The sequence below is a fragment of the Aulonocara sp. 'chitande type north' Nkhata Bay genome, linkage group LG16 (assembly GCF_057382095.1).
Source record: "Aulonocara sp. 'chitande type north' Nkhata Bay isolate Kocher_YH1m ecotype deep benthic linkage group LG16, A_spYH_male_GT1.1, whole genome shotgun sequence".
Lineage (NCBI taxonomy): Eukaryota > Metazoa > Chordata > Actinopteri > Cichliformes > Cichlidae > Aulonocara > Aulonocara sp. 'chitande type north' Nkhata Bay.
In genome coordinates, this window is record NC_141359.1 from 39,885,355 (window position 1) to 39,906,553 (window position 21,199).

The 21,199-nt window shown below is 44.1% G+C and overlaps 1 protein-coding gene across 1 annotated transcript in view; it reads left to right on the forward strand.

Moving 5' to 3' along the window:
* lrp1bb (low density lipoprotein receptor-related protein 1Bb) overlaps positions 1–21,199 on the forward strand; it is a 276,779-nt gene that overhangs the window by 226,962 nt on the left and 28,618 nt on the right. Inside the window, exons 58-73 of the mRNA XM_086266712.1 lie at positions 3,807–3,929; positions 5,761–5,942; positions 6,259–6,458; positions 6,665–6,853; positions 6,932–7,080; positions 7,253–7,346; positions 7,529–7,645; positions 8,053–8,172; positions 8,955–9,074; positions 11,751–11,867; positions 15,007–15,113; positions 18,378–18,510; positions 18,759–18,865; positions 19,673–19,805; positions 20,137–20,259; positions 20,452–20,574. Coding sequence (XP_086122838.1) covers positions 3,807–3,929; positions 5,761–5,942; positions 6,259–6,458; positions 6,665–6,853; positions 6,932–7,080; positions 7,253–7,346; positions 7,529–7,645; positions 8,053–8,172; positions 8,955–9,074; positions 11,751–11,867; positions 15,007–15,113; positions 18,378–18,510; positions 18,759–18,865; positions 19,673–19,805; positions 20,137–20,259; positions 20,452–20,574 — 2,137 coding nt within the window. The remainder of the gene's footprint in view (positions 1–3,806; positions 3,930–5,760; positions 5,943–6,258; positions 6,459–6,664; positions 6,854–6,931; positions 7,081–7,252; positions 7,347–7,528; positions 7,646–8,052; positions 8,173–8,954; positions 9,075–11,750; positions 11,868–15,006; positions 15,114–18,377; positions 18,511–18,758; positions 18,866–19,672; positions 19,806–20,136; positions 20,260–20,451; positions 20,575–21,199) is intronic.

A 21,199-nucleotide genomic window follows, 5' to 3' on the forward strand; every position in this document is an offset into this window, starting at 1 on the left:
AGGGGTTGCACCCTAATGACCCTGTAACGCTGTTGCCCCATCGTGCATTATTTTACATAATAAGATTGAAACTGTCTGCTGCTGTGTAATGTTCTACAGCTGCAATGACACTAAGATGGTAACGTTTAATGATCTAATATGTGCGTTAACACAGTTTGATGATTTATTCTGAACACTTTTGTGTCACCTGGTTGAACCAGATTGAGTTTGTGCACAGGTGAAACTTTATTCTCTGACCTTTAGCATCAAACCTACACATGATGCACAAACCTCTCTAACTTATTTTCTCGGTATTTGGTGTCCACCTTGACCTTCCAACCTCCCATAAAGGCAGAGGACAGTTGGTAGTTCTGATTGGCGATGAGAGAAATCGCCCAGGGGACCGGAGGAAACACTATTTCAGTCATGCTGAGGTCTCATCTCTGCTGCTTCGGGCGAAGCTTAAATCTGACTGTTGAGCATCACAAATGTTTAACTGTGATTCACTGTAAATCACCTGACAGCCGTCCGAGGGTCTGCTGTCACGCTCATATTAACCTCTTGACTCGCTGTATTCTGCTGATTGCACTGCTGTTCTCATTAGCCACGGCTCGCTTTAATCACAGCCTGTTATCGGCAGCTGACCTGATTTCACTTCACCACACCCTCACGTACCCGGATTTTATAAAAATGTTGTTTTTTTACATCCGTGTTGTGTAAAATCTGATCATTTGTAAAACATCTAAACAACATAATTAAATGTAAATACAAAGAAACATTTCCTGTTATTGTACATGTATAGTGAAATAAATCATATTAATAGTACAGTATAATAAATGTTATAGTACTGTGTTGCATAGAGAATAATCTAATTAATATAGTGCAATTGTGTTCGTTCCTCTCTTGTACTATGAAAGATGCCGGCTTTTGTCACAGGTCTGCCCCTCTTTGCACTGTGTGGTTACAGGAGCTCTGCTTTATTCAATATTTGAACAACCCGGAGGATTATTGGCAGGCCTGCTTAATTCAGGTTGAGTCACTGTTCTCTGTCAGAAAAATTCAAGAGGCTACATCGAGCCTGAGTTAAAATCTAAACAGCAGAAGTGAAACAACACTAAATTGTTATATTTACAGTTAGATATTTACCAGTTTTTGTCGTTGGCAGAGGAGATACGTCTGCAGAGAGAGAGTCAGGGGGCCTGGTCTGGGTTTAGTGTTCGTCTAGTTTCTGTCTCCTATGTCTCCTTGTCTTTGTAGGTTCCCCTTGTGTCTCTCTTCTCTGTGTCCCTCATCCTCTCTCTGTCTCTTGTGTCAAGCTTGCATGTCCCAGTTTACGTCTCTCCATGTTTCCTGTTTTATTTTGAAAGTCTTGTCGTTCCATGTTCAGTGTGTTTAGTTTTGCTTCGCCTGTGGCATCATGTTCATTTGTGTTGGACTGACTAATAATAACCCCAGAAGCATTATCTCATAAGTAATCAGACTCATTTTTATTTTGAAAATCTAAATATATCTGAAATAAGAAAAGTTTTCATGAATGTCTCCGTGTCTACACAATGTTTATGCTGGAAAAGCAGCAGGATTATTTCCCCATTATATCAAATCCCCTTATTTCATTTCATTTTTCATTCATTTATTTATTCATTTTCAGGCACAACAAATACCTATATTGAACATAAAATACACAAAACAAAAAACAAAACTTGCCTGAAAAAGGAGTGGGACGAAGAAAACTTATTAAATCCCACCCCTATACTCACTCATCAACAAAAAAAAACAATAAACTTCCCGCAGCTACGCCCATCATTGCATACAGACCCATCAACAGCCCCGGGCAGATACAAGCATCTAAGCGGCAGCTCGCAACCAACAATTAGAGCCTTCATAACTGAATACAGAATATATAAATTATAAATTGCATTACCACAGGTAACAGGCAGTAATAACTACAAGTAACAGACACACATACATATACATACATATATATCTACACACACAAGTACATATATGTACATACATACGCACACTTTATTTTTTATTTTTTATTTTGGAATCCATACCAGCAATGGTAAGAGGACAGACATTACAGAGCACACTAAAACCCATCATTGAGTATACTGTGACCAGACCAACTGTTTGTAGAGAAATTTAAATCTATGAATATTTTTGCATTGTTTCAATTGTAAACTCAGACTGTTCCAGATTTTCACACCACATACAGACACACAAAAGCCTTTACGGGTTGTTCGAGTTCTGGGTAATTTGAATTCTCCAAAGCCTCTCACATTATAAACCTTTTCTCGAATTTCAAATCTAGTTTGTAAATTTGCCGGTAAAAGTTTAGTAAAAGCTTTATACAAAATTATGGATGTATTGTAATTAACCAGATCCTGGAATTTAAGTAACTTTGCCTGAAGAAAGAGTTTGTGAGTATGATCTAGATAACCAGCCTTGTGAATAATACGCAGTGCTCGTTTCTGTACTGTGACTAATGGATTAGTTGTATTTTTATATGTGTTTCCCCACACTTCCACACAATATGTAAGATATGGAAGAACCAGGGTACAGTACAGAGTACGAAGTGCATCTTTATCAAGGAATTGTTTCACTTTGTTCAAAACTGCGAGGCTTCTAGAAATTTTGGTTTTTATGTGTCTGACGTGGGGTTTCCATGAAATTTTGTTATCAATTATAACTCCCAAAAATTTGTTTTCACTCACATTATCAATTGGTACACCTTCAATGATAATTGGTAATTCTATATTATATTTTAAATTACCGAAAAACATTGCTTTAGTTTTATTTATATTTAATGATAATTTATTTATGTCCATCCATTTTTTTATTAATTTTAGCTCCCTGTTTACAGTCATTACAAGATCAGTATAATCATCGCTACTGAAAAATATGTTGGTGTCATCTGCGAACAGTATGAGTTTAAGTACTTGAGAAACATCAAAAATATCATTTATGTATACATTGAAAAGTTTATTTACCAAACAGTATTCAGAATCGGACATTATATAATCCATACATGTTTAACTATGTGCAAGTCTGCTCTCACAACACACATAAAACTATTCAAGCTCACAAACGGTCTGTGGTTAACACTAAACCTCTGAGCTCTGTGAAAATACTCGATTTGCTGCAAAATTGATGCAACATAATTTTGCTCAGACGAGTTTTAAGCAGTTTTATACAGTCATGTTGTACATTCGCTTTCAGTTATGTTTTCCCTCAAATTCATCAACAATCGTGGAACAGAATGAAAGAGTCATCTTTAAAGTTTTATTTCATGTTCGAAGAATCCATTACGAGTGCTGGATTCTGCAGCGTCTGCAGGGAAACGGAGGGAAAATGCAGCGGCGGTGGAAGCGCTGATAAAGCGGCGTGCAGGCTTCATCTCTATAGCTGGTGTTTAGAGTGAGAAAGGTCCCCCCAGGACGCTTTGGCACCTGTCTGTGAGGGTGTTGATGGTCTGATGAAGATGTCTCGTTTCTCCTGTCAGATTGTCTGACATCTTTCCTCAGCACCCACAGTGTGAGACAGCGGGGTGGGGGCACTTGTTTGGCGAGCAGCTCTGTGTGACTGACAGAGGGGTCCTGTGAGCGTGACAGAGGAGGAGAGCACTTCCATCTTCTGTTTTGATAGACTGCAACGTGGTCTCGACTCACTTATCCAAAGCTTTGTGTGGTTGAAAGTACTGGAACCTATGGGAACATAAATCGATATCACAGTAAAATCACATCGATGCTGGAGAAATCGAGCATTTCAAGCTGAGCCGTTCTCGGTAAACGAAACCTCATTTCCTGTCTTTGTGTGATTCTCAGGGCCTCTACAACATCATCCATCTGGATTTTGATTACAAGAAAGAATTTATCTACTGGGTGGACTCAACCAGGCCGAGTGGTCGAAAGATCAACAGGATGCGCCTGAACGGGAGCGACCTGAAGGTACCGCGGACCTCCGGCGCTGACTGTGCCACGCAGCGCCTCGTAGCACCCTGTCAAACATCCATTTGCTCCACCTGCTCCAACCCTTTGTTAACTTCTTTTTCTCTCTTTCTGCTGTGCCGAGTTCTCTCTCAATGATCCATTTAAGCCATCAAGCTGCAGTTCAACAGCAACCTTTCTCTATTTGGAAGATGAGTCACTGCATGTTGCTTAAGTGGCTCATTATCACTGCTAAGATGATGCTGGTTATTTTTTATCCTTAGCAGCGTTTTTCTTTTTCTGTCAGCACTCGATGACCTGTTTGTTTAACAGAAATTAATGCATGTTAGTGATAATGGGAATATCATCAGTGGCTTTTAGATGAATGCAGCGGGCGTAATGATACAATGGAGTTTTTTGTGTCATGGCCGAGGTTTCGCGCGGGCCACGAGATTGAAGTCCGCACAATGGACACTGGGATTTAAGCAGAACACCCGCTGAGCGCCCCGTGCCACTTCTCATTAAAATAACTGCGTGGGGCATTAGGCTTATTCAGCTCAATTACTTTCACTCTGTGAGCTTGAGCCACTGCCACCGCTTAGCAAGAGGACAAAGTGTCTGAGACACAGATACAGGAGCGTCTCACATCAGGTTAATTAAAAGAGTCACTGATATCCAGTCCTCATAGTAACGGTTGGCCACACGAGGAGGGCGAGACTGTTGAGCAGAAGCTTTTTCTGTGGTTTTCTCTGCTTTTCAGAGATGTTTGCATTGCTTTGCTTTATTAGAACATTTCAGATTTTGGAGCTGCTGCTGCTGCACGCTGCTGCACTTACACATGCATGCATTTGATGGCAAATAGAAAAGTGCAGCTGTGACATTAATTGTTGGTTTGCATAGAGTTGAAGGATCATTTCTCTGCATTCACCTCCTATAGCATAAGTAGAGCAAGTCATCACTGCTGAACTGCTTTTAACAGTGTTGCGCCCTGTTACACACTGCAGTACTGACTCAATAAAACATCTGTAGATATGCCGCAGTTTAACATCAGGCATGATTTTCCTCACACAGCTCACACACCGTGAAGATTTATATCAACTACTGTGGCTTTCTTAAGAAGCACTAGTTTCACAGAGTCTATGGGAGGTGATGTGGTGCAGAGCAGGTGATACCAGGACCCCGAGCCCCATTAAATATGCAACCGTTAGGTACACCGAGTACACCGAGTACACTGTTCTCTGAACAAACACAAAGCCGGGCTGTGAACTCATCAAGGCCATAATAAAGGAAGCACGTTTTAAAGCCATCATACTTGCTGGATGTCCTAATTTTGCAGATTCTATCACCTTCTGAAATGAATACAGTGATGTATGTGCAGGTCATTTAAAAGCCCATCAGTGTTCTGTAGCTGCAGATATGCACTTTCTGTTTTGTTCATTAAACTCAGATTCTGCTGCCCGTTAATGATGCTGCATTTCTCAGTCAAACACTCAAACAAATCTGTCCTACTAACCACAATAGCACTAATTTTACTTCTGGATGTGTACAGTTGTTAAATACAATAGAACAGTTTAATGTGTCCTGAAGAAGAGGAGGATGAAGCCTTTCTGAGGGCAAATATCTCCCTATTGTGGAAGGGCGTGTGAGGGATTTAGGCTTCTTAGTGGCACAATTCTTCTTTCTATTTCTATTAAATCTGACAGCACCGGCCTATCAATAGTGCGCGCCAGTTCAGCTGAAATCCAATATATTTCTTGACATTCATCCATGAAAGAAAATGTTAATGACTTCTAAGATATGCGCCAGACAAACCTATGCACCGAAATTAATTCTTCTCAATCTCTGCTCCCAGATAGTCCACAGAACAGCGGTTCCCAGTGCCTTAGCCGTGGACTGGATCGGAAAAAATCTGTACTGGTGCGACGCAGAAAAGAAAACGATGGAAGTGTCCAAAGCCAACGGGCTCTACCCTACGGTGCTGATCAGCTCGGGCCTCAAGAACCCGACAGATCTCGCTCTGGACCCCCAGACGGGGTAAGCATGTGGTGGCTGCACTTTAATGCGTCCCTGCTTAGAAGGATCGTCGCAGCTTCACAGAGATCCGCTCTCACGTTTTCAGTTAGGCTCTTTTATGATCTCACATTAAGTTGAAATTGGAAGATGCATTTGTGTCTTGCACACCCGCTTTTTTGTTCTCCCGTTGAATGTAATTATTGATTATTCTTTATCTGAATCTTTGTAAAACCCTTTTATGGCCGTCATTCATCACCGTGTGCGCTACGCTACCACGCCAATAGAAGCTGCTGCCTCATGACAGCAGCTCTTTGAACCGTGCTCTCCTTCTGACCAGGTACATCTTCTGGGTAGACTGCTGCGATCCTCCTCACATCGGGCGCATCGGCATGGACGGCCGAGGGCAGACGGTTATCATTGACACAGAGATCTACAGCCCCACAGCTCTCACCATCGATTACACCAACAAGAGGCTCTACTGGGCCGACGACAACCACATCCTGTTTGCCACCATGGATGGCGCCCAGAGACGCAAAGGTGAGACGAAGGTGTCGCTCGGTTAAAGAACAGCTGCTTATCTTCTCAATGAAAGTTAAATGAGGAGATTGTTGTCACTGGTATGTGATCATTATTCACACTGTGTTACATGAGTGCAGCTGTTACAGGATTAGCGGCACCGCGGTTGCTATCAGAGTAGGACAGAGTGTAATTGAGGTCCGCTGTGGTTATTCGTCCCGTTCCAGTGTCCTACGATCACATCCAGGGAGTAATGGCGCTGACTTTGTTTGAGGACTTTGTCTACTGGACTGACGGGAAGTCCAAATCTCTGCGACGTGCTCACAAGACAACCGGCGCTCAAGGGATCGAGCTCCTCAACTCCTGGCAAGCCATCAAATCCATCAAGGTCTACCACTCCCTGCGCCAGCCCGAAGGTATGAAGTCCATCTGGCGCTCGTGTTCGTTCTGTCCTCCGGTTTGAACTCGCTCACATGCTTCTGTCTCCTCTGTAGTTCCCAAGCACCAGTGTCAGATTGCGAATGGAGGATGCAGCCACCTGTGTCTCCTGTCCCCCGGCGGGGAACACAAATGTGCCTGTCCCACGAATTTTTATTTGGCGGCCGACAACAAAACCTGCCTCTCCAACTGCACGTCCAGTCAGGTGAGCGTTACTCTTCCCTCCTCCTCCTTCTGTCCTGATCAGGATTTTCCCCTGAAGACAAATTGCTTGAGCGTCGTAAGCTTCCCTCGTGCACCTCGGGGCCGAGGAAACGTCTGCTTTGAAGCGCCGACTGTTCGCGCTGACTTTAAACTCTGTGTTTTGCTTTTGAAAGTTCCGCTGCGGCACAGACGAGTGCATCCCTTTCTGGTGGAAGTGCGACACCGTGGACGACTGTGGGGACGGCTCCGACGAGCCCGCCGACTGCCGTGAGTGCCGTGCTGTTTCAAGGTTGCTTTAGAGCCGCACTAAACCAGAGGAAGCCAGCCTCATTATTTTAGTGAGCTTTGAGCAATAGCAACATTGATTTGGCCATAAGGACACTCGGGTCACAGAGCCTGCTACAGTTAAGCTGCTACTGTTTATAGACTGAACCGTGTTTCCTCAACAGCTGAATTCAAATGTCAGCCTGGGCGTTTTCAGTGCGGCACCGGCCTTTGTGCTCTTCCACCCTTCATCTGTGACGGCGAGAACGACTGCGGCGACAACACGGACGAAGCCAACTGTGGTGAGGATGGAAACGGCGCTCCCGTGTCGCTCGTTACCTGGCAGCATTGTTTCCTTTGTGTGTTTGGCTGCTACTTATTAGCACTGAAATAATGACTTAATCAGGCGATTAGTTTAGTCGGTCACCAGAAAATGAGCTAAAACTGTTGTGATAAATCACTCGTTATTCGTTAACAGCACTTTCAGGCCTCTGCTGCGTTCAGCCTCACAGTGTTTGTGTTTGTCATTGTTGACAAACTGTCACCATCAGCTCGTGTCGTTTTATAGACGTAATCATTAATAAAATCACTCTTTTTTTAGTCTTTGCTTCATAATTAAAGCTGTTTTGATAAACTGACCTGTTGTCTGCTGAGTTACTGCCACTCAGTCTGAAACTGACTTCTTGCTTCTTTCTTTGCTCTAATTCAGAGACGTACATCTGCCTGTCGGGCCAGTTCAAGTGCACGGGCAAACAGAAGTGCATCCCTCTTAACCTGCGCTGCAACGGCCAGGACGACTGCGGCGACGGAGAGGACGAGACAGACTGCCGTGAGCGTCATTACGTTTAGACTCATTGTCTTGAATGGCTTAATCAGGATGTTAGACTGGGGGAAGCTTACATGCATCCCTCACTTGACCAGCGTCCTAACGCTGCAGAAACAAGCTGAAAAACAAGACGGTTTAAGGACTTTGGCGTCTCTGGTTTAGAGGTATAATCTAACTGATTAAAAAAATCACTTTTTCCAGTGCAGTTAGTGCGTTTCTGTGCTTGGACAGAATATATGAAGCCGTTAACTTTACATAGTCTTCATTAAGTATTCCACAGACAACCCTTGTTATGACCTGTTTCTGTGGAAAGAGATTAGATATTGAATCACGCAGAGGATAAGAAGAGATTTTCTCTGCAGTGATGTAACTCATCAGAATATCATACCCTATTCAACTCTTTCAGATTGCCACATTTGTCTTGCATGTGATTGCAGGAGGGGGTGGAGGGGGGAGAAATGCAAGACAGTCAGGAGGAGAAAGAGAGACTTAATGAAAGTGAAGCTAATTACTTTCAGGCCTTAGACTTCCAGCGTGATTGGATGTGGTTTTGAATACTCTTTTGTGAGGAACGTGACACCGCTGATATTAAAATGCCGTTTGAAACAATGTCAGGCTCTGTAACAAGAGGCGGCTGCTACCTCGCTAGATTCAAAATGTGTGTGAAGGAGATGTTATTGAAGCACTACATTTTTTTTCCTTTTCTGCAGCTTCTTCTACAAATATAATATCATAAGATGTCTGGATTACTTTCTCCTTTTCACACGACTTCATTCCCTCCGTAGCTGAAAGCACCTGCTCCCCAGACCAGTTCCAGTGCAAAGCCTCCATGCACTGCATTTCCAAACTGTGGGTTTGTGACGAGGACCCTGACTGTGCAGATGGGTCGGACGAGGCGGACTGCGGTGAGTTAACCGCAGTTTTTCACTCGGCCTCGCTCGCTCTCACTCGCTGCTTCTAGTTGTTTTTTAACTCGGGCCGAGCGAGAAAGACGCCGTCCCCGTTGTTAGTAAGAGCTGAGCTTCACGACCTCGGCGTGCCGACGTTACGCGTGAATATCAGCTCACAATTACAAAATCAAAGTGGGTGTGTTGTCAGTGGCGCGCTGGAAGCCCAGGGCAGGGCCGGGGCAGGTAAATGCAGCGCTGTGAAATCTGCATGACGTGCCTTTGAAAAGAGGAAATAAATGAAAAACCAGAAACGGTGCTTCTGAAATTATCGAAGATTAAACATTTGCTTCCTCGTGACAGATGATGAAAGCTGACAGCTGCTCTTTTAGCCGCGTTTTGTCTGCACTCGAATGCATCTTTCTTATTCATCTCATCGCTTTTGTCTCTGAATCTTAATCAATCACGACTCGTCTCCCTTTTGAGGGAAATGATAATCAGTTCTCATCAAGCTTCTAATTTAATTTGCAGATCTGAAAGGACGGCGTTGTGTTCCGCTTTAAACCGCGAGCGAATAATAGACGTCAATAAAACGACAAAATAAAATCTTTGCTGTCCTATAAACTTGAAATTGAGCTACTGTCAATCTGTCAAATGCCGTCCTGGGAACAGTTCCCTGTAAACGCTGTGATATTTTCCAGACCTCATGGTGACCTCATGAAACAGGCGTTGCTGCTGTCTGCAGAGCGTTACAGGGGATTTACGGTGACCTGCGTTTACGCTGCTGGAGTTTTGTGCTCATTCAGGATGGCTTTGTGCTGACAATAGTGCGTCACTACTTGGAGTAATGCCTAAAATGCAAATTCTCCATTTAACTTGTTCAGCTATCAGCCAGTATTCACTTTGATTTCACTGTAAAAATATGTGAGAGGAGGAATTGTCTGTGATGATCTATAAATTCCTGCACAGCTGCTTTGTGATGCATGAAAAGCTTCTCATTCACTGCTGCAGCAGCGTCCATCGGGCCATCTGCAGGCAGCTGGACGCGTCGTGATTGTAGCAGGGCCTCGGTGTCGTTACGCACAACCGTCTGTGTTTACCTTTATTAAATTATGTGCAAATGACAGCAGCCTGCTACGAAGCTCAGCAGCACACACAGCAGAGATGCCTCGCTCGTGGCTGCATACATATACAAGTTAAATAAAACTGCACCATCTGCCTCTGGCTGCAGCTCTGAAACGTTGCGCGTTGCATCATTTCCTGCGTTAGTCGTCATCAGGTGCCGTCGCCCTGCGATGACACAGGTGATCGTCCTGGATGAGAGTGAGCAGCGCTCTGCTTATCCTCCTCTTCGTCGTGCCTTCGTGCTTCGACGCCTCAAACGTCTCCGCAGCGGATTGTAATTACACTTTGTTTCATTTCCAGCTTCCCTGCTTTTCATGTCAGCTTGAGGCACCCTGAAGTAACGCCCAATTAATGTTTTGCCACTTTGTATACGTCACTGATGGCTTTAGCCTCTCAGCCTCCTCGGTGGCATCTGAGCACTTTTCACCACTTCGGAGCGTGGTGGGCTCCATCAGCAGCTAATGTAATTTCACTTTGAATTACTGAGACTTTTTAAGGAAGTTTTGCTTGTTAACTTGGTAATGAGCTCCGACTTAACAAGAAAATATAAAAAAATATTGCTTCTTTTCCTCGTGTCACATCTTTTATATGCTGTAAGTGACTGAGCCGCTTCCTAATGAACGTCTGCCTCGTGTCCTCTGCTGCTGCACTCAGCTTTCCCTCCTGATTCTCTCCTCCTGCTGTCGTGTTGGAAAGAGATCCAGGCAGAATGTGCCACCCTCCTCTTTTGACACATCTCTTCCCTAACTGATAACAGCGTTACCTTGGCCATTATCCCTGATGGTGTCTGCACAGAAATGACTTTTTTAAAAAGGAGCTCTCGGTTTGACTTTGGAAAGCCATTCTGAGGAAGCATCAGTGGAGGAAATGTCAGCGCATCTGTTCCTCTTTTTAAAATAAATGCAGCTATTTTGAGTAATTTTTGCTCTGGCCATTAAGGTTTAACGGCGAGACGTCTGCTTTCATTTCAGGCTCAAACTCTCGGCCCTCCATCGTTTCTGAACTGCGAGCTGCCGTTCATATCGACGAACGCACACAGTCGTCCCAAAAACCAACAAAAAAGTAAATGAAAGAAGAGTCGACACTCGGTTAAACTCTCAAAGGCTGTTTATTGCATGTGTGGGAGGCATTTTAAGCCTACACCTCTGAACTGCTTCCCTATCTTTGAATATTTCAGCGACTGCCTGCTGAGACGTGTTTGTATCTGTCGAAGCTTCTGACAGATCCAAACATATCAGAGTTAGTCGTGGCTCGCGTTACGTCTCAGAGGAAGTGAAACACGGCGAGTTCGGTTTCCGACTAAAGCCGCATCGTTCGGCAGCTGTCGCCGGTGTTTTCTCACAGAACGTTCGGTTTTGCCAACTTCCTGTCACACGTTTGTTGGGATCGGTGGCACAGTCGGGTTCACTCGCCTCTTGAGTGTGCACCGTGTTTTGAACTCGGCGTCGGGAAACCCTGAGGAAGCCGTGATTGCAGGTTGAAAATGTGATAGCGAGCGCATGCAGTATTAATATTCATGCTCTTTGAAGCCATTTTCATCTTAGTGTTTGTTTGCTCCTGATGGAAAAGATGAAAAGACCTGCGGACCTCATGAATTCCGCTGCGAGAATAACAACTGCATCCCCGACCACTGGAGGTGCGACAGCCAGAACGACTGTGGAGACAACTCGGACGAGGAGAACTGCAGTGAGTACCTGACTACAGTTCTTCTACAGTTTCACAGCTAAGATCGTGAACATTTACAGAATAGTAACTTAATGTTAAAGCTGTAGCTCTGACTCCTTGTTGAACGCAGCAGAAATAACTGAGAAGCTAAGTGAGCCTGAACGCTAACAGCTGAGCTGTGCTTTCAGGTGTGCCAGAGATCAAAATGAAAGCGTGCAATGCAAAGATGTCCCCTCCTTTGAATGAAAGCATGACTGTGTGGTTACTCAGTCTGCTCCGTGTTGGTATAAATCATGGCTTTGATGTCAACTACTTTTTTTGGATGTCAGAAGAAGAATTATGGCGATCCTGGAAAAGCCTACAGAAGCATTTCTAAAGACCCGAGTGTTCATCAATCCATATTAGCTCCAACTGTCTCCTCATGGCAGAGTTTCAAGAGTACTCTCGCTAGTAGCAGGCTGCCTGCAAAGATCATACAGACAGCACAACATGCACGCTGGAAACTTGTGAGAAAGACATCAAGAGAAACATCAGAATACCTGCAGACAGTCCTACAGGTATTAAATCTTTATCCCGTTATGAGGAAACAATAAAGGAAACGACAGAGCCATGAAGGAACCTCAGGCACATCTAAAGTTCCCAAAAGGACAGAGCTGGAGAGGCAGTGTTCTTCAGGCAGGTCACACAGGAAGCTGCGATTAAAGTTTAAAACAAAGAAAACGCCGCACAAATAATCAAATCTGACCTGTGGAGCAGGTTTGTGGGCAGCTTTGCTTCCTGATGACCTGGAAATGTTACGATCATCGAGAAGCTTGAAGGAGTTTTGTAATCCACGAGAGGAGCGACTCGAATGAGCAGGACGCTGAGCGGACGGACCCCTCACATCTCTCAGAGGTCATCCATCACCAGCAGCGGTTTTAAAGCTTTGTTTTAAATTGCAAAATGGAAATGTGTTGAGGACGTTGTGCTCTCACAGTCAGCTGTGCAGGTTCATCGATCTCCTTCTGCACTCAGAGAAATGCTTCTGTCTGTAATCTAAGACTACATTTCTCTGAGGGTGAGAGCACGCTTTTTATTTTTTATTATCAAGGTGAACTTAATGACACGAGAGCTGGTCGCCCATCCAAAAACACAATAAACATTATAATCCAGAAAGAGTAAACTCTCACAGCCTGGGATCAAATCCAAAGAAAGGCACAGAGACTTGCACAAACACCAAGCAGCACATGCAGAGAATGCAACCAAGCACAAAGAAAAGGCAGGGCTATATATCCTGAGGGTAACTGGGACAGTGACACCTGTAGAGAGCTATTTGGGACCAGTACACCAGTACCAGCTGTCTGTACTGGAGCCTCATGTGAGGTCAGAGGTAGGGCTGCTTGATTATGGCAAAAATGATAATCACGATTATTTTCACTGAAATTGAGATCTCGATTATTTGACGATATTTATTTAACAATAACAATGTGTTGAATAATGACTTTAAAAAATAATATAAAATAGTGCAAATACTGATAACAGTGCAAATGTTTGCAATATAAGAAACAAATGAAAAATGTAAACATCTGTGTTTAGTGAGCTTTGCAGTGTTGCTCTGTGGTGCAGCTACGACACCGTAGCGAAGTTCACACACTGTGTCTACTTGATCCACGTCTGACTGAACCCATAATGTTTCCACACCACTCAAGTTTTTTACCTCTTTTCAACCAACAGCAGTCACTCTCCTCTCCAAATAACTTCTGCTGAGCTTTCCCAGCTTCCCTCGGGTCCTCTTAATCAGCGGTCCCCAACCCCCGGGCCTCGGACCGGTACCGGTCCGTGAGTCGTTTGGTACCGGGCCACGAGAGTTGAGGCTCAGGTGTGAAATGTCTGGTTTTCAGGGTTTTTATCGGTTTTCAGCGTTATTTTGTTATCGTTTTTATCGTTTACTCGGTGTTCCTGGGTCTTTCCACGTGTGTTATGAATAAATCTTCTTTTTTTCGGTCCCGGTACTGGTTTTATTTTCTTGTATTTATCCGCGACACCTTAAAGGCCGGTCCGTGAAAATATTGTCGGGCATAAACCGTCCGTGGCACAAAAAAGGTTGGAGACCGCTGCTCTTAATTGTTGTGACGCGTGTTCGAAATGCAGAGAGGTGCGCTCGATTTGCCACACGGAGCAGCGCGAGAGTAACGCACGAGGGAGGGGCTAATAATCGGCTCAGTCATTTTTAATGATCGTTGAAAGCCCAGATCGTAATCGTGATTACAATTCGATTAATTGAGCAGCCCTAGTCAGAGGTCGTTTGAATCCCAGAGGGTCAGAAGAAATGCAGTTCTCTGAGGACAGCTGACTGCTGCTCCCGGCGACTCAGCCACACCTCTCTGCAACACACACACATGCAAACCATCCAGGCCCATCTGAGGAAAGCTCTGTGCTGTTTCTCTGTGAGCCACACGTTCTTTCTTCTTTTGACTTGTTTGGATATTCATCATCACTTTTGGGAGAAAACTTTTTATTTCCGTTTGAAATGATGCCGGAAACCCAGCTTGTTAAATTTCCTGGTGTCTGCCTGCGTGAGGGGAAGGCTTTTGTCTGCACATTAGACGTGCGCCTTTGCTGAGTGTGCATAATGTGTGCGATTTATTAGATGCTTATTCTCCAAACCTATTAATGTCACTTAAAATGCAAATAAAAGCCAGTCAAGTGTTGGACGGTGCAGAATTAAACAGGTGGACTCGGAGACAATAGAGAGGCTGCGAATCAGATTTTGCTGCAATGCCTGCTGGGAGTCTGGGTTACAGCACAGCTCGTAACACACACCAGAGTTAGCTAAGAGTCCACGATAACGGGGGGAGGCCCAGGCGGAGGATGTGATGCAGCTGTTTAGCTGCGTCCTAATATCGTCCTCGGGGACAGACTTGCACTAAACGGCAAATACAAGATTGTTGGCTTCAGAGAGCTGCTCTGCTTGTTGTCAGCGTAGAAATGAATGCATTTACATCTTGATCAGCCAGTTCATCCACTTCTAATACAAAATGACTCTAATTAGATAAAACGGCGGTTTTGCCGAGGCATTAGCGTGTGATCCTAAACACGCAGCGTTTGGCTGATGACAGTTTGCTGAGAGTGACGCTGGGAAAGAATCACATGGTTGATTTTGTGTCTTCTTCCTACTCAGAGCCCGTCACCTGTAACCACAAGGACTTTGCCTGTGCCAACGGAGACTGCATCTCCTCCCGATTCCGCTGCGACGGAGACTACGACTGCTTGGATAATTCAGATGAGGTTCATATTAACCTTATGCTATGAAACATTCATGTATTTAGTTTGTTTTTCTTTTTGTTGTTCATAAAATGAGGAAACAACAGACATTGGTTTTATTCTGAGCGACCAACAACCTAATACAGGAAGTCAGGATCAGCTGTTAAAAAAGTGCTAACCCTGATGCTGTGGGTGTTGCCCAGCAGGCAGTGCAACGCTGATACACCTGGTTATATTCTGATCAGTATTAAGCATAATTAACTGTCAGCACAGTCACATATTAATTATGAATTTAACCATTCAAACCTATATATATACAAACCTAAACCATGGGCTGTTGACACATTCCTGTGGCCACCCACACACATCAAGGTCAAACTTGGTCTGCATCTACACACACAAACTCATCTACATTTAACACACTAATCACAACTATACTTTGATTGTATCTCAGCAAAGATGGAAAAGCTCACTTTTAGCACAGAAGGCTGGATGTTCAGACGATTTTGTCACAGGTTGAGGCAGACTGTGTGGAGAGTGGATCCAAATGCAGATGAAACAAAGCGTGCAAACAGACTTAATATTAACTGAAAGCAGCAGGTAAACAATAACCTAAAATAAGCTAAATATAAAAACCCTAGAACAAGAACAGGAACTTAGAAACCTGAAGACCTGACATGTGTCTGTAAACCCGGGAACAAAGCAGGCGATCGAGCGAGGAACGAGTGTAAACACACACAGGAGGTGATGAAGGGAAACAGCTGATTAGAACAAACATAATGACGCCACAGGGGAGTGAAACTAAACACCACGAACATGGGACACCAGACCTCTTCAAAATAAAACAGGAAACGTAATGAGATACAGACATGACAACACAACATGACAACATAACATGACAACATAAGACACGCAGACATGAAACACGTCTAAGAAACAATGACCCGTAACAGCAACCTCGGCATAATAAAAATTAAACATAAACCATAAACATCAAAATATGTAAAAACTCAAAACGCTGAGTCCGATGAAGCCGATCGTTGGGAGACGTGAACCCATCTCTGTCCCGCCGCTCTCGACATTAGAAACGGACTAATGTGTCAATATTTGTAAATGAATAATCACGCTGTTTTAGGCTAAACTGCATCGGTCAGTTACATATTTATAAAGTTACTAGAAGTTTATATCATTTGTTTTAATGGACTTTTAAGGTGCGAGCGTATGAGGACTGATCCTCTGTTCACTTTTATTTCCAGCTGTAGTTTTGTTTGCCGCCTGGTTTACTGCTGTGACTCTAAACGGATGCCACCAGTGAAACCTTTATTATTACGCAGCAATAACATCTGGTAGTCATTAATTATTAACCACATATATGGAGTACGTGCGCCTTCAGAGCGTGCTAATCAGCCATGCATCAAACGTAGTTTTAGCACAAAAACCACTGAAATCAATAAACACACGTTTACTGTATTATTTACCTTAATAGTGTAATTACACCAGGCGTTATTAATTATCAGTTCATTGTTTGTAAATATAGTAAAATATGAACACACTGAATTTGAATTAATTATCAGTTCATGTATAACAGTCATTATAAATTGAGCTGCTAACAAGGCGTGAGTGGTCCCTATGCATCATATCAGTGCTAATGCTGTCAAATGATGCGGGTCAATAATAAGTAACATAAAAATTACAGGTCACATAAATGTGCTATTGTAGACACACACAAAAGGACACAGAGGCTTAACGCGTACAAATCACAGTGTACATGAGCCAAATTATAGCATATGGATAGTGTAATTTAGTCTGCAATTGATCCCTGGAAAATGTCTGTCACTATCTGAGCGTGCAGCACAAGCACGCATTAAATATCCAAATTGGAAAAGAGAACTGGAATTAGATGGCTATATTGGCGCCTGCAAAGAAAATAATCCCATTGTGGGCATAATTCACCGCGCTGATCCAAATCTCCTCGTCATGGTCGCTATATTCCAAAACAATGCTGGACAGGAAGCATCGCCACGATGAATTGTTGCACCTTCAAGTACATTAGTGCGTGAAAAGCCTCGTATTCGTTTCCTTTTGTAAATCCTAATCCTCCCCGTGCCTTTCAGCAGCACAAAGACGGCCTGTTTTGTCCATAAAGATGCTTCAAAGCCTCAAATTTCTGTTATAATTTTACACTCTTGTAATGTGTGAAGAACTTAAATGTGGCTTTATCTGGCATTTCATGGCGTAAAGAGATTTTTGTGGGATTCATATAAAAATGCTCCATCAGTGATAACGATGCATAATTCAAGGACAAAGCCTTGTTATTACCATTCATTATTCGTGTTAATTTATTGCTCTGTTCAACATTTGCACAGCAATTTTTACATATAATCCTCCTCCATGCAAACCAGTGCAACCCTAATTAACCCTTTATTATGTGGCTCCCCGGCGCCAGCTTTGTGGGTCAGTGCAGTCAAATAGTTTGAGGAGAGAAAGTTTCCCTTCAATCAGCAGTTATTATTAAAGTCAGTCATTCACAGGAGCCACCTGTGTTTACGTAGAAGAACAATGCTGGCTGCATTCATGCTGGATTCAATGCATCATGAAGTTTAGCTGCTTTTAAGAAAAGTGCATGCATCTATTTTCAGTCCCATCAGGATAAAACTCTGAGGCTTTATTTCTGTTTTTATTTATTTCTCATTCGGAGAGGCTGCCGGCTGCTTTGGAATCAATGTAAATCATTTTTTAAACGCTATTTGAAATACTTTCTAAAAACCTCGTCACCTGTTGGTCCCTTTCAAGCCTCACTGAGCACCAGACTTTGCTCTGGAAATAGTATTTAACAGCGGTTACATCGTTAGTTTGTAATGGACTGCATTTATACAGCTTTGTATTCGTATCGATCACTTAAAGTGCTCTGCACTATAAACCACATGCACATTTAAACAGCTCTTCTCTGAAACCACACGTGTAGTCCTCACTCTGTGCTCACAGACACAGATTGAAGACGCGCTTCGCCTCCTGAGCCACAGCGTGCACGTGGCGGCGGCGGCGCTGCGCGGTTTCAGCAGTGTAGGTCGGCTTGTGTTAGAACAACGGTTGCGTTCATGTGACCGTTTGTCAGCCCTTCGCTGCGTTCCTTCATTGTGACCGATTGTGTCAAACTCCTCTGCGTGAGCTGTTTTACTATGTATGATGTCGTTTTCTGTTTCCGCCCAGCAGGGGGCTGAGCAGGAAACAGTCCGGCTGCTGGACGCTGGACGTGTCCTTGATGTTTTTCGCTGTGTTTAATTGCAGAAAGGCTGTGAGGCACACTGCTCAGACGACCAGTTTCGCTGTCACAACAACCTGTGCATCTCGATGAAGTGGCTGTGTGACGGGCAGGAAGATTGCAAGATGGGTGAAGATGAAAAAACCTGCCAGGAAACAGGTGAAGAAAGCTCCCACCACACACTGAACCACAGAGCCGTCCTCCTTTGTGCAACCTTTGTTGTCCACAACATTGTTTGTATTGCAAGTGTGAAGAATTCAATTTATAGTTATTATTCTTTTGTAGGTCAAAGAAACATTTTCTTTTTGTCCACTGTGAATAGCTCAGAGTGCACTCTGTGAGGTCACTGCTGTCTCCAACCAACCACAGTCTCACAAATCCCCCTGTAACACTCTTCTCTTCTGCAGTTGTGCCGTCCTGCTCGGTCAACGAGTACGTGTGCACCAGCGGCGGCTGCGTGTCGGCCAGCCTGCGCTGCGACGGACACGACAACTGCCTGGACGGCTCGGATGAGGTCAGAGAATCCCCCTTAAACTGTAGTAGCATAGTGTTGCAGTACTAAGTAATCAGAAAGCTGCTTTTCATGCATGAACCGAGGACCAATCGGTGCTTTTTCTAGACTTGATGGTTTGTGTTTGCGTGAGATGAGCTCAACTCATCTCAGGACAAAGCAGGACGATGGTTTAGCCGAAGTGTTGCTCACAAACATTTGAAAAATGTGCAGTTTCAGCTTTACTGAAGCTTTTTGCTGCCATCAAATTAAAAAACAAAACACATGTTGTACTGTTGCAACAACATAATTTTCAAATCATTAGACTCTGTTTTTAAATTTGAACTGTACAGTTTCCCAGTTTGTGGCCATGAAGATGAAAATAGACAAATGAGCAGAGAAAAGGAGTGAATGGTGTCTTTATGAGTTAAGCAGCAGAGAGAGACTAAAACTGTATTTTTATGTTTAACTCTCTTACTTCTTTGTTCTGGAGTGAAATGATTGAAGCCTTTAATATGTCCGTCTGTGTTACTGTGCAGTCTGCAGCCAGATGGCATAAACGCTCTCATGACTTTGTGGCATACGCGTGACCTTTTCCCAGCTCATCCTTGAGGAGCACGTACTAAGAGATATGATTCTATGCAGAGTTGTGCATATGTTGGGTCGAGGTCCTCGAGATAAAAAGGCTCCTGAACTAAAAACATTTAGCATCTTTTGTGCTCGCGTGGCTGCGGTGACATAAACCTTCATGGTTCTGCAGTGCTGCTCCCTCTGTCCTGTCTTTGTGTTGATGAGAACGCCTGCTGGCTGCGCCTGCGTCTTTGCTAACAGATCGGCTGTGTGAAGGAGTGCAGAGAAGACGAGTTCCTGTGTCTGAATCGGGCCCACTGCATCCCTCGGCGCTGGCGCTGCGACGACGTGCTGGACTGCATGGACCACAGCGATGAAGAAAACTGCGGCCAGGGTAGGTGTCAGCGTGATGTCTGAAGGTAAAAAAGTCTCATTTGTATAACTGAACAGAGAATTGATTTGAGCGGCTGCACAGCATTTAATGATAAAAGGGCCGAAACAGCAGAGAGGAAGACGACTCTGAGACGGGAGGAGAGACAGGAAGAGAAGCAGGTTCTGCTGGTGTTGGTGGGAATGATCCACATTATCAGGATCATCATGTAGAAGCATCTGTTACTAGAATCCTGTAATGGGCCATTTGTGACTCCTGTTCTCCTTTGAATGCACTGTTTTTACCGTTGGCGTGTTCGCGGCGCTAAAAGTCTCGTTGCACTCTTCGATTGCAGCAGCCTTCTTCTGCCGAGCTGATGAATTCATTTGCAACAACACCTTATGCAAACTCCACACGTGGGTGTGCGACGGCAAGGATGATTGCGGAGACAACTCCGACGAGGACGCGGACATGTGTGGTGGGTTGAGATTGTCACTCTCAAGAATTTCCTTTGAAGCAGACGATGCATATTTTATAGACCTCTGCTTTTCGATCTCCCGAGAGGGAACGTTTCGTTGTCTTTTCATAAAAGCTTTGATGCTCTTATTAATTTATTTGTAGTTCCACAGAAGGACACCTCCTTTAGCCGTTTGTGTCTTTTGTCCTCCAGCGAAGCTTCCCTGCCCCCCCACGAGGCCGTTCCGCTGTCGAAACGATCACGTGTGTCTGCGCACGGACCAGGTCTGCAACAAAGTGGACGACTGCGGCGACAACTCGGACGAAGAAGAGTGTGGTGAGCGCAAACCGCACCAGCACGGGTCTAACGATGCCTCGAGCGGTATTAGTGTGAAAGTTCAACGACTCTTTATTCATCAAATTAAGTGCAGAAGGTTAAAAGCGCCCCTGATGCAGCCGTCCTTGTTTCGTTCTGTGAGGATGATAATTGGAGTTGGGAGAAAAAGAAGCACCAACAATGAAGCAGTGTCTGCTTAGTTGTTGAATGACAGAGATTTCTTTTTCTCTCTCATGCTGTTTAACTAAAATAACCGAACGTTGAACATTCTGCAGAGCAGGAGGCTTGTTGGTCCTACACCGTGTGAGGCTGTGTGCTCGTGCACTGCAAACCTGCAAACACAGGTTTTGAACTTTAGCTCGAGTACCAGGAGTCTAAATGTGCTGCAGAGGAATCTGAAAGGCAGAAAAAGGACTGTGACTGCATGTTAAACGGGAGCCACGTTTGGTGCACTTAACACAGTTTACAATTTATTCCTGCAGATTTTTGTGGTGAAAGTGAAAATGCTTTTCAAACACACGAGCGCTCCCAGCCTGTTTCCTCCACACAGCTTTGTGTGAATAATCCCAGACAGGAAGGAGAGGACGCATCTCTGCTCTCCTCCATCGCTCTCTCATCTCCCTCT